Consider the following 14112-nt stretch of genomic DNA (forward strand, 5'->3'; position numbering starts at 1 on the left):
ATGCTCATATACATAATAAACTTAATCCTCTATGTGACTGTATATTTATTTTGGTTTTGTGCTGTGTTGACTGGCCCTTTAATTACATAAAGAAAAAAGTTAACTTTTCTATCAAAACTCACTTGCTGCAGAGGTTCGTCAATTATGCTGGCACCGGTTACTCTTCTATCAATCCTAATGGGTTTAGCTTCACGTTTCATTTCTTCTAGACACTGACCAATAATAAATAAATGAACAAAATAAATACAAAATAAAAATATAAATAAAAAAATGCTTATTTTATCATTAGGCACAAATCAGCATGCGTATTAAAAGTAACTAAATATTACTTAAAATAGTTAATGAGCAGAATATTTTCAGGCTGCTTTTTGCTACAACACGATAAAAACTAGAAATTAACACCAAAATATACATCGATTTCTATACCATGGCACATATCCCTAAATGATACATCACACTGATCACTCCACACACTTATCACTATAAAATAAGCATTGTTACCACATACCCATCTCACTCTAAGGCATGTCCAAAAGTCAACAAACAGGAAAGAGAAATAGAGGGAAAATGTATGATTTTTATCCTGGGATATGAGCCAAGATTAAGAAATTACTGTATTGTTTCATGTTAATTTTTAGTTATCTTGGCACTCCCTTGCTAGTAATCACCAAAGAGATGAAAACTATGCAATGGTAACAAGGTGTTTAATGGGTGGCAAAGCAAAAAAGAAAAGCAATACAAAATATACTGCACAACACAAAAACATTATTTATGCTTACCTGATAAATTAATTTATTTCATGGTGGTGAGAGTCCACGATCCATTACTCCTAGGAATCACTTTTCTCTACCACTATGAGGAAGATTCCTAAACCCAAAGAGCCCTATAAAACCCCTCCTATCTCACACATACTCCAGTCTAACATATATCCAAGCAAAGTGAGGTAAGAAAAAGGAATAAGAGCCATAAAAGGAGAAGGGGGAAAAAAATTATATATATGCTAAATAAAAAATTAACCCCATAAAAACATAATTTATATTTACCCGATACATGTATTTTTTTCATTATGGTGAGAGTCCACGATCCATTACTCATGGAAATTACTCTTCTCAACCACCAGGAGGTGGTAAAAACTCCCAAACCCCAAGAGTTCCATAAAACCCCACCCACCTCACACATACCTCAGTATAACATACAGCCAGACAAGTGAGGTAATTAAAAAGGAATAAGAGCTATAAAAGGAGCATGGGGGGGGGGGGAGAAAGGGGCCCAAAATATTCAACACCATGAAAAATATAAAGGGTGGGTCTCATGGACTCTCACCACCAAGAAAGAAAGAAAGTTATCAGTTAAACAAAAATTAGGTTTTATTTAATACAGGTGGTGAGAGTCCATGAGAGTCTAGAGGTTTGTCTAAAATCCTTAGTAGCAGCAACATAATATTGCAACGTCTTAACAACATCCAGTAGATCCAAAAAGGTTTAAGAAGCATTCTTATGATTAGGACACAAAGAAGGAACAACAATCTCTCTACCAATGTTGCCTCAAGAAGCGACCTTCGGCAAAAAAATGAAATGACGTCCGTAAACCAGCCTTATCTTGATGAAAAATCAAATAAGGAGGCTCACAAGAAAGAGCAGACAATTCAGAAACTCTTCTAGCTGAAGATATGGCCAGAAGAAACAACACTTTCCAAGAAAGTAGTTTAATGTCCAATGTATGCATAGGCTCAAAAGGAGGAGCCTGCAAAACACCTTAACACTCAGTTAAGATTCCAGGTTTAATTCGGACCAGAGCCTGAACAAAACAATGAACATCAGGAAGATTAGCAAACTTTCTGTGGAACAAAACTGAAAGAGCTGAACTCTGTCCTTTCAGGAAACTGGCAGATAAACATGTATCTAATCTAGACCATTATGCAAAAACTGAAGAATCCTAAGAATTCTAAAAGCATGTCAGGAAAAACCATGATTTACACACCAGGAAAACATAAATTATGCTTACCAGATCATTTAATTTACTTCTGTATAAGTAGAGTCCACGGCTTCATTCCTTACTGTTCGGAAATATTGAACCTGGCAACCAGGAGGAGGCACAGAAACCCCAGCCAAAGGCATAAATATCTCTCCCACTTCCCCTATTCCCCAGTCATTCTGCCAAAGGAACAAGGAACAGTAGGAGAAATATCAGGGAATAAAAGGTGCCAAAAGAAAACACAAAATTTAGGGGGCCATCCATCAGAGAAACACGGACGGAAGCCGTGGACTCTCCATATACAGAAGGAAAACATAATTTATTTAAGAACTTACCTGATAAATTAATTTATTTCATAGTGGCAAGAGTCCATGAGCTAGTGACGTATGGGATATACATTCCTACCAGGAGGGGGCAAAGTTTCCCAAATCTCAAAATTCCTATAAATAAACCTCCCAGGAACTGGAAAAAAATTAAGTGCTTTATACAAAAAATCATAACCACAAAAAATAGGGTGGGTCTCATGGACTCTTGCCACTATGAAATAAATTAATTTATCAGGTAAATTCTTACATAAATTATGTTTTCTTTAATGTAAGTGGCAAGAGTCCATGAGCTAGTGACGTATGTGATATAATACCCAAGATGTGGATGTGGGAGGGATAAAAATAACAGCTAAAACCCCTGAGAAATTAAATCCAAAAAATTAATTAAGTTTTCTTTAAACATTTCAAAAAAACTCAAATCAAAGGCACTAGAATCAAACAGACAACTGCCTGAAGAACCTTTCTACCAAAGGTTGCTTCCGAAGAAGCAAACACATAAAAATGGTAAAATTTAGTAAAAGTATGCAAAGAAGACCAAGTTGCTGCTTTGCAAATTTGATCAACTGAAGCTTCATTCTTAAAAGCTCAAGAAGTGGCAACTGATCTAGTAGAATGAGCTGTAATTCTCTGAGGCGGAGACTGCCCCACCTCCAAATAAGATTTCTGAAGTAAAAGTTTCAACCAAGATGCTAGAGAAATAGCAGAGGCTTTCTGACCTTTCCTAGAGCCAGAAAAAATAACAAATAGACTAGAAGTCTTTCTGAAATCTTTAGTAGCCTCAGCATAATATGTCAAAGCTGTTACCACATCCAAAGAATGTAAATACCTTTTAAGAGTATTCTTAGGATTAGGACACAAGGAAGGAACAATAATTTCCCTATTAATGTTGTTAGAATTCCCAACTTTAGGCAAAAATGTAAATGAAGTCCGCAAAACAGCTTTAACTTGATGGAAAATCAGATAAGGAGACTCACAAGAGAGAGCAGACAATTCAGAAACTCTTCTAGCAGAAGAGATGGCCAAAAGAAATAACACTTTCCAAGAAAGTAATTTAATATCCAGTGAATGCATAGGCTCAAAAGGAGGAGCTTTTCAAATCTTCAAAACCAAATTTAGACTCCAAGGAGGAGAAATAGATTTAATAACGGGTTTGAAAGAGCAGAAATGTGTCATTTCAAAGTATTTGCAGACAAACCCTTATCCAAACCATCCTGAAGAAACTGTAAAATCCTAGGAATTCTGAAAGAATGCAAAGAATAATTATGAGTGGAACACAATGAAATATAGGTTTTCCAAACCCGAAGATAAATTTTCCTTGAAACAGACTTAAGAGCCTGTATCATAGTGCTAATCACTGAGTCAGAGAAACCTCTATGAATAAGCACTAAGAGTTTAATTTCCATGCCTTTAAATTTAGAGATTTGAGATCCTGATGGAAAAACGGTCTTTGAGACAGAAATTCTGGCCTTAAAGGAAGTGGCCAAGGCTGGCAACTGGACATCCAGACAAGATCTGCATACCAAAACCTGTGAGGCCATGCTGGTGCTATCAGAAACACATAAGATTGTTCCATTATGATCTTGGAGATCACCCTTGGAAGAAGAACCAGAGGCGGAAAAATTTAAGCAGGTTGGTAAAACCAATAAACTGCTAAGGCATCCACCATCTCCGCCTGAGGATCCCTGGACCTGGAAAGGTATCTGTGAAGCTTCTTGTTTAGATGAGAGGCCATCAGATCTATTTCTGGAAGACCCCACATCTCTAAAAGATGAAAAACACTTCTGGATGGAGAGACCACTCCCCTGGATGTAAAGTCTGACGGCTGAGATAATCCGCTTCCCAATAGTCTACACCTGGGATAGGAATCGCAGAAATTTGATAAGAGTTGGATTCCGTCCAAGAAAGTATCTGGGATACTTCCTTCATTGCTTAAGGACTGCAAGTCCCTCCTTGATGATTGACATATGCTACTGTTGTGATATTGTCTGGTTGAAAACGAATGTAAAGCTCTCTCTTCAATAGAGGCCACGCCTGAAGAGCTCTAAATAGCACAGAGTTCTAAAATATTGATTGGTTACCTTGCCTCTTGAGGATTCCAAACACCTTGTGCTGTCAGAGACCCCCAAACAGCTTTCCAACCTGTGAGACTTGCATCTGTTGTGATCACAGACCAAGTAGGACAAACAAATGAGGCCAATTGAACAATAAGGTGATGGTCTAACCACCAAGTTAGAGCGAGTTTAGTGTTGGGATTTAAGTATATCAGTTGTGATATCCGAGTATAATCCCTGCACCGTTGGTGCAACATGCAAAGCTGTAGAGGCATCATATGAAAACGAGCAAAGGGGATCGCGTCCGATGATGCAATCATGAGACCTAAAACTTCCATGCACATAGCCACTGAAGGGAATGATCGAAACTGAAGGTTTTGACAAGCTAAAACTAACTTAATTCGTCTCTTGTCTGTCAGAGAAAGAGTAATGGACACTGAATCTATCTGGAAACCTAAAAAGGTGACCTTTGTCTACAAATCAAGAAACTTTTGTAAATTGATCCTCCAACCATGTTTTTGAAGAAACTAGTTGTTTCGTGTGAGATTCTGCTAAATGAAAAGTTTGAGCTAGTACCAAAAGACCGTCTAAATAAGTTAACACCACAATACCCTGCTCTCTGATAACAGATAGAAGGGCACAGAGAACCTTCAAAAAGATTCTCGGAGCTGTTGCTAGGCTAAACGGAAGAGCGACAAATTGGTAATGCTTGTCTAGAAAAGAGAATCCCAGAAAACGATAATGGTCTGGATGAATTGGAATGTAATGTAGCTGGCGGGCTAAGAGTTCAGACAAGCCAGCTGTCAGATGCCGGGCAAGGCGGTGACTTTGTGACATTGGTCGCTCAAACATGTCCTTGACAGACACCTGACTGAAAGCAGTTGTACCTAGGTGGGTGTTGGACTTCCCACGACTCAGTTTCTTTTGGCACAGGTTGCAAATGGCATCGCTTGTCAGAGGCAGACACACACAAAAAAATGCCACACTGCTGAGTTCTGCAATGACGGCATTCTGGTGGTGGCAACAGCATGCGTTGATTGGCGTGCTGTCTGGCTGACCCTGGGTGCCGATGCATGCTGTCTGACTGTGCCACTAGCTCCTTGCGACGACCTCCCCCTGCTTCCAACTCGTCTCCTCCTCCTCTCTATCTCCCCATCTGAACTTTCCCCCTCTTCTTCTCTTCTAGCGGGCACCCACGTTACATCCACGGACGCATCGTCATCATCAACCGATTCACTTGTATCTGACAACTCAGCAAAGGAAGCAGCAGCGGGTACAACATCATCATCATCACACCGTACGCCCATGTGTGTAATGCTGCTTGACTGAGACATATCCCTGTTATCTACATCCTCTGGCAATAATGGTTGCGCATCACTATCACTCATTTCTTCCAACTGATGTGTAAATAACTCCTCTGACAGATCAAGTGAAGCGGCTGTGGTGCTAGTGTTGGTGGCGGCAGCAGGCGGGCGAGTGGTAACTTGAGAGGTGCCCGAAGCTAAGCTGGAGGAGGATGGTGCAATCAAAGTTCCGAGCGGAAGCTGTAGAAGATTGGGTGTCCTGTGTTAGCCAGTCAACTATGTCCTCAGAACTGTTCGAGTTCGGGGTACGTGGCCTCTGAACACTGGGCATTATTCTAGGGCCAAAGGGAATCACAGCACCACGACCATGACGGCCCCTGCGGGGTGGCCTGCCTCTACCTGTCATTTTTTTTTTCTATTAATGGTACTATGCGTGCAAGCTACTGTGACAACAGATATGAGTGGCACTGTGCACTGGCAGAAGTTGGCAGAGTAGACGCTGTAGGCCTGACACACGCTTGCAGACAACTAACTGCTATTCAATCTATTACAGTCAAAATTGTATTTTTTTTTTTTTTAAATGTACACTACTGTTACACCAGATAGGAGTTGCACTGGGGTGACACTGTGCCCTGGAAGGCAGGCACTGAAACGCACACGTGTGAAGGAAACTGACTGCTATTATTTAACACAGTCAAAAAAGTGTTGTTTTTTAAATCTACACTACTGTTACACCAGATATGAGTGGTGGCACTGGGCAAGTGGGCACAGTATACGCTGTTAGCCTGACACACACGCTGGCAGGCAGGCAACTGCAATTAGATTACACAGGAAAAAAGGCAGACTGATGTTCTAGCCCTAAAAAGGGCTTTTTGGTGTGCTGTCCTTACAGCAGAGATCAGATGAGTCCTTCAGGAATGTAGTGGACACTGAATACACTAGCCTAGCTATCGATTTCCCTATTAAATCAGCAGCAGCTACACTGTCCCTCCTCTCACTAAGAATGCAGCTTCCCGAATGAATCTAAAATGGATGCTGTCCAGGAGGTAGGAGGGTCTGGGAGGGAGGGTCTGCTGCTGATTGGCTGGAATGTGTCTGCTGACTGTGAGGTACAGGGTCAAAGTATTACTCAATGAAGAAGAATAGGGGGCGGATCGAACATCGCAATATTGATTGGTAGTAGGGACTCCTCCTGAGTCCAAATACCTTGAGCCGTCAGGGAATTCCAGACTGCACCCCAGCCCAAGAGGCTGACGTCCGTCGTCACTATGACCCATGCTGGTCTGCGGAAGCACATTCCCTGGGACAGATGATCCTGTGACAACCACCAAAGAAGAGAGTCTCTTGTCTCTAGATCCAGATTGATCTGAGGCGATAAATCCACATAATCCCTATTCCACTGTCTGAGCATGCACAGCTGCAGTGGCCTGAGATGTAAGCAAGCAAACGGAACGATGTCCATTGCCGCTACCATTAATCCAATGACCTCCATACACTGCGCCACTGATGGCCGAGGAGTGGACCGAAGTTCCCGGCAAGTAGTTAAGATCTTTGACTTTCTGACCTCCGTCAGAAATATTTTCATGTCTACCGAGTATATCAGAGTTCCTAGGAATGGAACTCTTGTCAGTGGAACTAGTGAACTCTCTTGTATATTCACCTTCCACCCGTGAGTTCTTAGAAAAGCAAGCACAATGTCCGTGTGAGATTTGGCTAGCTGGTAATTGACGCCTGAATCAAAATATCATCGAGATAGGGCGCCACTGCTATGCCCCGCGGCCTTAGAACCACCAGAAGGGACCCTAGCACCTTTGTGAAGATTCTGGAGCTGTGGCCAACCCGAAAAGGAGGGCCACAAACTGGTAGTGTTTGTCCAGGAAGGCGAACCTGAGAAACTGGTGATGATCTCTGTGGATAGGAATGTGAAGATACGCATCCTTTAAATCCACGGTAATCATATATTGACCCTCCTGGATCATTGATAAAATAGTTCGAATGGTCTCCATCTTGAACAATGGGACTCTGAGAAATTTGTTTAGGCATTTGAGATCTAAAATCGGTCTAAAGGTTCCTCTTTTTTTGGAACCACAAACAGATTTGAGTAAAAACCCCTGCCCCTGTTCTAGTTTTGGAACTGGGCAGATTACACCCATGGTATATAGGTTTTTTACACAGCGTAAGAACGCCTCTCTTTTTGTCTGGTCTACAGACAAACGTGAAAGATGAAATCTCCCGCTTGGGAGAAAATTCTTGAATTCTAGTCGATACCCCAGGGTCACGATTTCTAATGCCCAGGGATCCTGAATGTCCCTTGCCCAAGCCTGAGCGAAGAGAGAAAGTCTGCCCCCTACTAGATCCGGTCCCGGATCGGGGGCTGCCCCTTCATGCTGTCTTGGTAGCAGCAGCGGGCTCTTGGCCTGTTTACCTTTATTCCAGGTCTGGTTAGGTCTCCAGACTGACTTGGATTGTGCAAAGTTCCCCTCCTGCTTAAAGATTCGAAAGGAACAAAAATTATTTTGTTGGCCCTCATTTTATACGTCTTGTCCTGAGGAAGGGCATGACCTTTACCTCCAGTAATGTCGGAAATTATCTCCTTTAGTTCAGGCCCGAATAGGGTCTTACCTTTAAAAGGAAAAGCTAAAAGCTTTGGAATTTGATGACACATCAGCAGACCAAGACATAAGCCCATAACACTCTACCGCGCTAAAATGGCAAAGCCATGCATTCTTTGCCGCTAATTTAGCCATTTGAAAAGCGGGCATCTGTAATAAATGAATTCGCTAGCTTGAGTGCTTAATTATATCCAAAATATCATCTAATGGGGGTCTCAACCTTAAGAGACTCCTCTAGAGCCTCAAAACAAAAAGCTGCTGCAGTAGTTATAATGTAACAATGCACGCTATAGGTTGTATTAGAAAAACCTGATGAATAAACAATTTCTTTAGAAGACCCCTCTAATTTTTTATCCATAGGATCTTTGAAAGCACAACTGTCCTCAATAGGTACAGTTGTACGCTTAGCTAGGGTAGAAATAGCTCCCTCCACCTTAGGGACCGTCTGCCAAGAATCCCGAATGGTGTCAGATATGGGAAACATTTCTTAAAAGTAGGAGGGGGAGAGAACGGAATGCCTGGTCTATCCCATTCCTTAGTAACAATGTCTGAAATTCTTCTAGGGACTGGAAAAGCATTAGTGTAAGTAGGGACCTCTAGATATTTATCCATTTTACACAATTTCTCTGGTGGGATGACAATAGGGTCACAATCATCCAGAGTCGCTAAAACCTCCCGGAGTAACAAGCGGAGGTGTTCAAGCTTAAACTTAAACTTAAAGGCCGTCACATCTGAGTCTGTTTGAGGGAACATCTTTCCTGAGTCTTTTAAGATTGGATATCAGAGCGCCAAACAACGTAGGCAGGGTCTATGGGCAGATAGTCAAATACCAAAGGTAACAATAGGTTGAAACAATATGATTTAATACATAAGATAAAAAAGTTGGTACATTTAAAATTAACAATTAGTCATGGATCCATGTTACACTTTAAAATATATATTGAAACACTAGGAACAATTTAAAAATGCTTGTAGAACAATAAATAACAACAAAAAAATCTAACAAATAATGTCTATCGCATAAACTTAAATTCTAATATGTGAATGCTAGGAGCGCTTATGCACACTTTATTTATAAAAACAATGGGTTACAATGCACAGGTGGATAGATTCCAGGTTGCTTGAAACCAGTGGGTGTGAAATGTAAGAGGCTCCGAATTGGGGTTTTGCCTATGTGTTTATCCAAAATTGTGTAAATCCTAACAGGTGGACAAAAAAAAAATGTTACAGGAATGTCTAGAACCTGAATTCAAAATATAAGACCTGAGGTTGTGCCTATGTGTTTATCCAAAAAGGGTGTAAATCCTAACAAGTGAAAAAATGTGAGAAAAATATTACAGGGGTGTGTGAACCTTATTTTCAAAATAAACAATGAATTCAAAATAAAATGATATACAAGTGAATTTTGGACAAATCAACTAATGCAAACATAAAGCATAAATAGAACCAAAAAAAAAAAAAACAGCACAACTTTAACGTGTGTTTCTGCTTGCAAACTGTGATGTGATGTGAACAAATATCTATTATAAACACTGAATAGTGGCAAAACTTTGTGATTGGATTGAAATTGAACACAGGCTCTAAATTGATACCCTAAAATACAAATCTAAAGGGCTCAGAGTTGCTGAGCTGGATATAAGGGACTTGCTCAAAGAGCCTCGAGATGTTAATTAAAAGAGACCATATAACAACAGTGGGTTAAAAAACGGATGATATAACATAAAATGCTTAAAAGTCCAAATAAATATTCAAATTGGATAATAAGAATCTTGCTATAGTCTATCTCAATATGGATCCCAGCTGCTGATTATGTAGAAATCTTCTTGGGCGGTAGTTAAACAAATAATTCTAACTTGCAATGTTGTCCCTTACCTGCCAAAAAAGGAAAGGCAAACAATAGTGCAGATGGCTTCTTAATGTAATCACAATTAAAATACTCCTTACCAGTCAACCGGTTTTGGTCTCCACTGACCTTTCTCAAGACACTGAACTTTATTATAGTAGCGGCCACGTTGGGGGCGGCAGATTAGGGGTTAATAATAGGTAGGTGGCGGCAATGTTAGGGAGGGGCAGATTAGGGGTTAATAAAATTTATTATAGTGTTTGCGAGGCGGGATTGCGGCGGTTTAGGGGGTTAATACATTTATTATAGTGGCGGCGATGTTCCGGTCGGCAGATTAGGGGTTAATAAGTGTACGTAGGTGGCGGCGACATTGAGAGGGGCAGATTAGGGGTTAATAAATATAATATAGGTGTCGGCGATGTTAGGGACAGCAGATTTGGGGTTCATAGCTATAATGTAGGTGTTGGCGGTGTCCGGTCGGCAGATTAGGGGTTAAATCATTTTATTATAGGGTTTGCGATGTGGGGGGGCCTCGGTTTAGTGGTTCATAGGTAGTTCATGGGTGTTAGTGTACTTTGTAGCACTGTAGTTAAGAGTTTTATGTTCCCAGCGTTAGCCCATAAAACTTAAAGCCAATTTATTAGAGCTGGAGGTCTGTTGCATTATATAGTTGGCGCTTAGTTATCACCTTTCCACACATCTCTCCTGAGTCTGAAAGCTTTCCCTCAGACAGCAATTCGCCCATCCCAAATCAGAACACTGTGAGGGTACATCGGAGATGGCCAATAAAGCATCAGAGGGCTCAGCATTTACTCTAATACCTGACCTGCTGCGCTTACCCTGTAAACCTGGCAGTTTAGATAATACCCTCTAAGGGTAGTAGACATAACTGCAGCCATATCTTGCAGGGTGAAAGAAGCGCTAGAAGTACTAGGCGTCGCTTGAGCGAGGCGTTAAAGGTTGTGAAACTTGGGGAGAATTGGATGGCATAACCTGATTCTCTTCTGACTGAGAACCATATGTGTCTTATCTTGCCAGCTAAGATTGCACCACAAGTAAGGTATGCTTAACCCTTAATGGGGAAAAACACGTTATGTAATTAAACAATCAACCCCCTTCAACTCGCCACAGCTCTGATGTGGCACCTACCTGCCCTCATGGGTCTGTAAATTCACTCTATCACTTCGTTTAGGCCAAATCTTTCAGTTTAGGCCCACCGGAACTGGAGCTTGCTGCTTGCATAAGAAATTCAACTGCGCATCTGAGGCGCGAAATTAGGCCCCCGCCCATCTATATCGAGGTCTCACTGCCTAGTAAAAACTGCTGTAAAGCGGTCTAGAACCTAGCCATGTGGGTTTCCATATACCCAACCTAATGTTGAAAGCCATGTGAACCCTCCAGTGCCATCAAAAGACAAAAACGTTTGCACACAAAAAACATTAAGTTGCCCTCTAAACATAAAATCGTTATGCACAAAAACCATTATGTTATCAGTGTCAACCATTTTTCAGCCCATAACATACAGGTCCCAGTAATACCCTTCTATCACATGTAGGATTACTGCTTACCCCTTCCCTTATGGGAATACTGTCAGCCAGTTCTGAAATAACACAGTCTCTCCAGAAAAAAAATGACTGAACATACCTCAATGCTTGTAGCATGAAAAAACGTTCCCCACACTGAAGCTTCTCAAGTACTCCTCAGCCATTCAGTAGGAACTTCTCTGGATCTTAGTGACAATTGCTAAGATCATCAGTCTCCAGGCAGAAATCTTCATCCATCTACTGCCCGAGAAAAAATAGCACTCACCGGTGCCATTTAAAATAAAAAAATCTTGTTTGAAGAAAATAAAAACTATAATTTTAACACCTCTTTCACTTTACCTCTCCCTATTACTTAGTATAGGCAAAGAGAATGACTGGGGTGGAGAGAAGGGAGGAGCTCTGCTGTGGTGCTCTTTGCCACTTCCTGTTAGCAGGAGGATAATATCCCACAAGTAAGGATGAATCCGTGGACTCGTATCTAGTAGAAGAAATGAGTTAGAGACCGACTTATACTGGGATCCAAAAATATCCTTTTTGACAGCAGAGTATAATCTCTGCACCATTAACGCAGCATACAAAGCTGAAGAGGCCTCATGTGAAAACATGCAAACAGAATTACATCTGAAGCTGCAATCATGAAACTGAAGGTTCAGACACGCTGACACCAATTGTAACCTTCTCTACTCTGTTAAAGAAAGACTCATGGAGACTGAATCTATTTGAAAGCCCCAAAAAGAAACAAAGAACTTTTTGGTAAATTGATACTCCAACTATGTGATTAAAGAAACAAGAGTTGGTTGGTAAAGGAAAATACTGAGCTTGAGCCAAGATGTCGCACAGGCATGGAAACACAATAGCCTGGAGGCCTGATAACAGAACCATTGTGAATATTATTAGAGCTGTAGCCAGACCAAATGGTAGAGCAACAAACTGAAAATGCCTATCAAGAAAGGCAAACCTCAGAAACTGAAAATAATCTCTGATTTTGAACATGAAGGTAAGCATCCTTTTAAGCTATTGTAGACATAAACTGACCTTACTGAACAAAAGGCAGAAAATGCACAACAGTCTGTAGTGACAATGCTGGTTTAAAACCCAGCAAATCTTTGCTGGCGGATAGATATTTTAAATTATGTATGTAGGTATGTGTACCATGTGTCCCGAACAATGCTAGACAAGCTGCCTTAAAGATCCTAATCAGCAGTAGGCAACCCGAAAGAACTACCACATGGAAAACAATATTTGCCACTAGAAAGTGGAAAAATCATGCACTTGAGGGGTGTGAGCTCAAATGGATGTCAAGAACTCTATTATTGACTGTGAACAATACAAAAGTACTGACAGTACTTTAAGATACTGAAAGAACAGCCCAGAAGATCTTCCCTTTCACCAGGTCCTGAGAAAAAAAAAACCTTGGTAAAGGAAGGCTGGTGAAATCTACCTGTATCCTTAGAATATAATCCTGTTAAGAGCCATGGGTAAAATTTTAGGAGTCAGTGGCAAACTGGCTACTGGGTTTCTTGGTCCCTGGTTTAGTTTTAAAGACCTAAAGATAACAGTTTATACAGTAAAGATAACACATTGTCTATACAACAAAAAAGTAAGAAGAAATACATAAATCAGCAATCCAGGACTTTAACCATACTGAACTACCACCATGGGTAGAAGACACTGAGTATTTAGAGGCCAAAATAACCTTGGATAAACTGGAATACCTTCTGCACAACTACCTAGAGCAGTGACCAGATATGAAAAAAACATAATTTATGCTTACCTGATAAATTTATTTCTCTTGTTGTGTATCCAGTCCACGGATCATCCATTACTTGTGGGATATTCTCCTTCCCAACAGGAAGTTGCAAGAGGATCACCCACAGCAGAGCTGCTATATAGCTCCTCCCCTAACTGCCATATCCAGTCATTCGACCGAAACAAGCCGAGAAAGGAGAAACCATAGGGTGCAGTGGTGACTGTAGTTTAAATTAAAATTTAGACCTGCCTTAAAAGACAGGGCGGGCCGTGGACTGGATACACCACAAGAGAAATAAATTTATCAGGTAAGCATAAATTATGTTTTCTCTTGTAAGGTGTATCCAGTCCACGGATCATCCATTACTTGTGGGATACCAATACCAAAGCTAAAGTACACGGATGAAGGGAGGGACAAGGCAGGCTTAAATGGAAGGAACCACTGCCTGTAGAACCTTTCTCCCAAAAATAGCCTCCGAAGAAGCAAAAGTATCAAATTTGTAAAATTTTGAAAAGGTATGAAGCGAAGACCAAGTCGCCGCCTTGCAAATCTGTTCAACAGAAGCCTCATTTTTAAAGGCCCAGGTGGAAGCCACAGCTCTAGTAGAATGAGCTGTAATCCTTTCAGGGGGCTGCTGTCCAGCAGTCTCATTGGCTAAGCGTATTACGCTCCGAAGCCAAAAAGAAAGAGAGGTTCCCGAAGCTTTTT

General features: G+C 41.0%; 1 protein-coding gene across 2 annotated transcripts in view; it reads right to left on the minus strand.

Moving 5' to 3' along the window:
• The window catches only part of SNX13 (sorting nexin 13), an 882412-nt gene that overhangs the window by 639750 nt on the left and 228550 nt on the right, over positions 1-14112 (minus strand). For both annotated transcript variants that reach the window (XM_053714126.1, XM_053714125.1), the window contains exon 4: positions 123-212. In XM_053714126.1, coding sequence (XP_053570101.1) covers positions 123-212 — 90 coding nt within the window. The remainder of the gene's footprint in view (positions 1-122; positions 213-14112) is intronic.

The sequence above is a fragment of the Bombina bombina genome, chromosome 5, assembly GCF_027579735.1.
Source record: "Bombina bombina isolate aBomBom1 chromosome 5, aBomBom1.pri, whole genome shotgun sequence".
NCBI classification, from domain to species: Eukaryota; Metazoa; Chordata; class Amphibia; order Anura; family Bombinatoridae; genus Bombina; species Bombina bombina.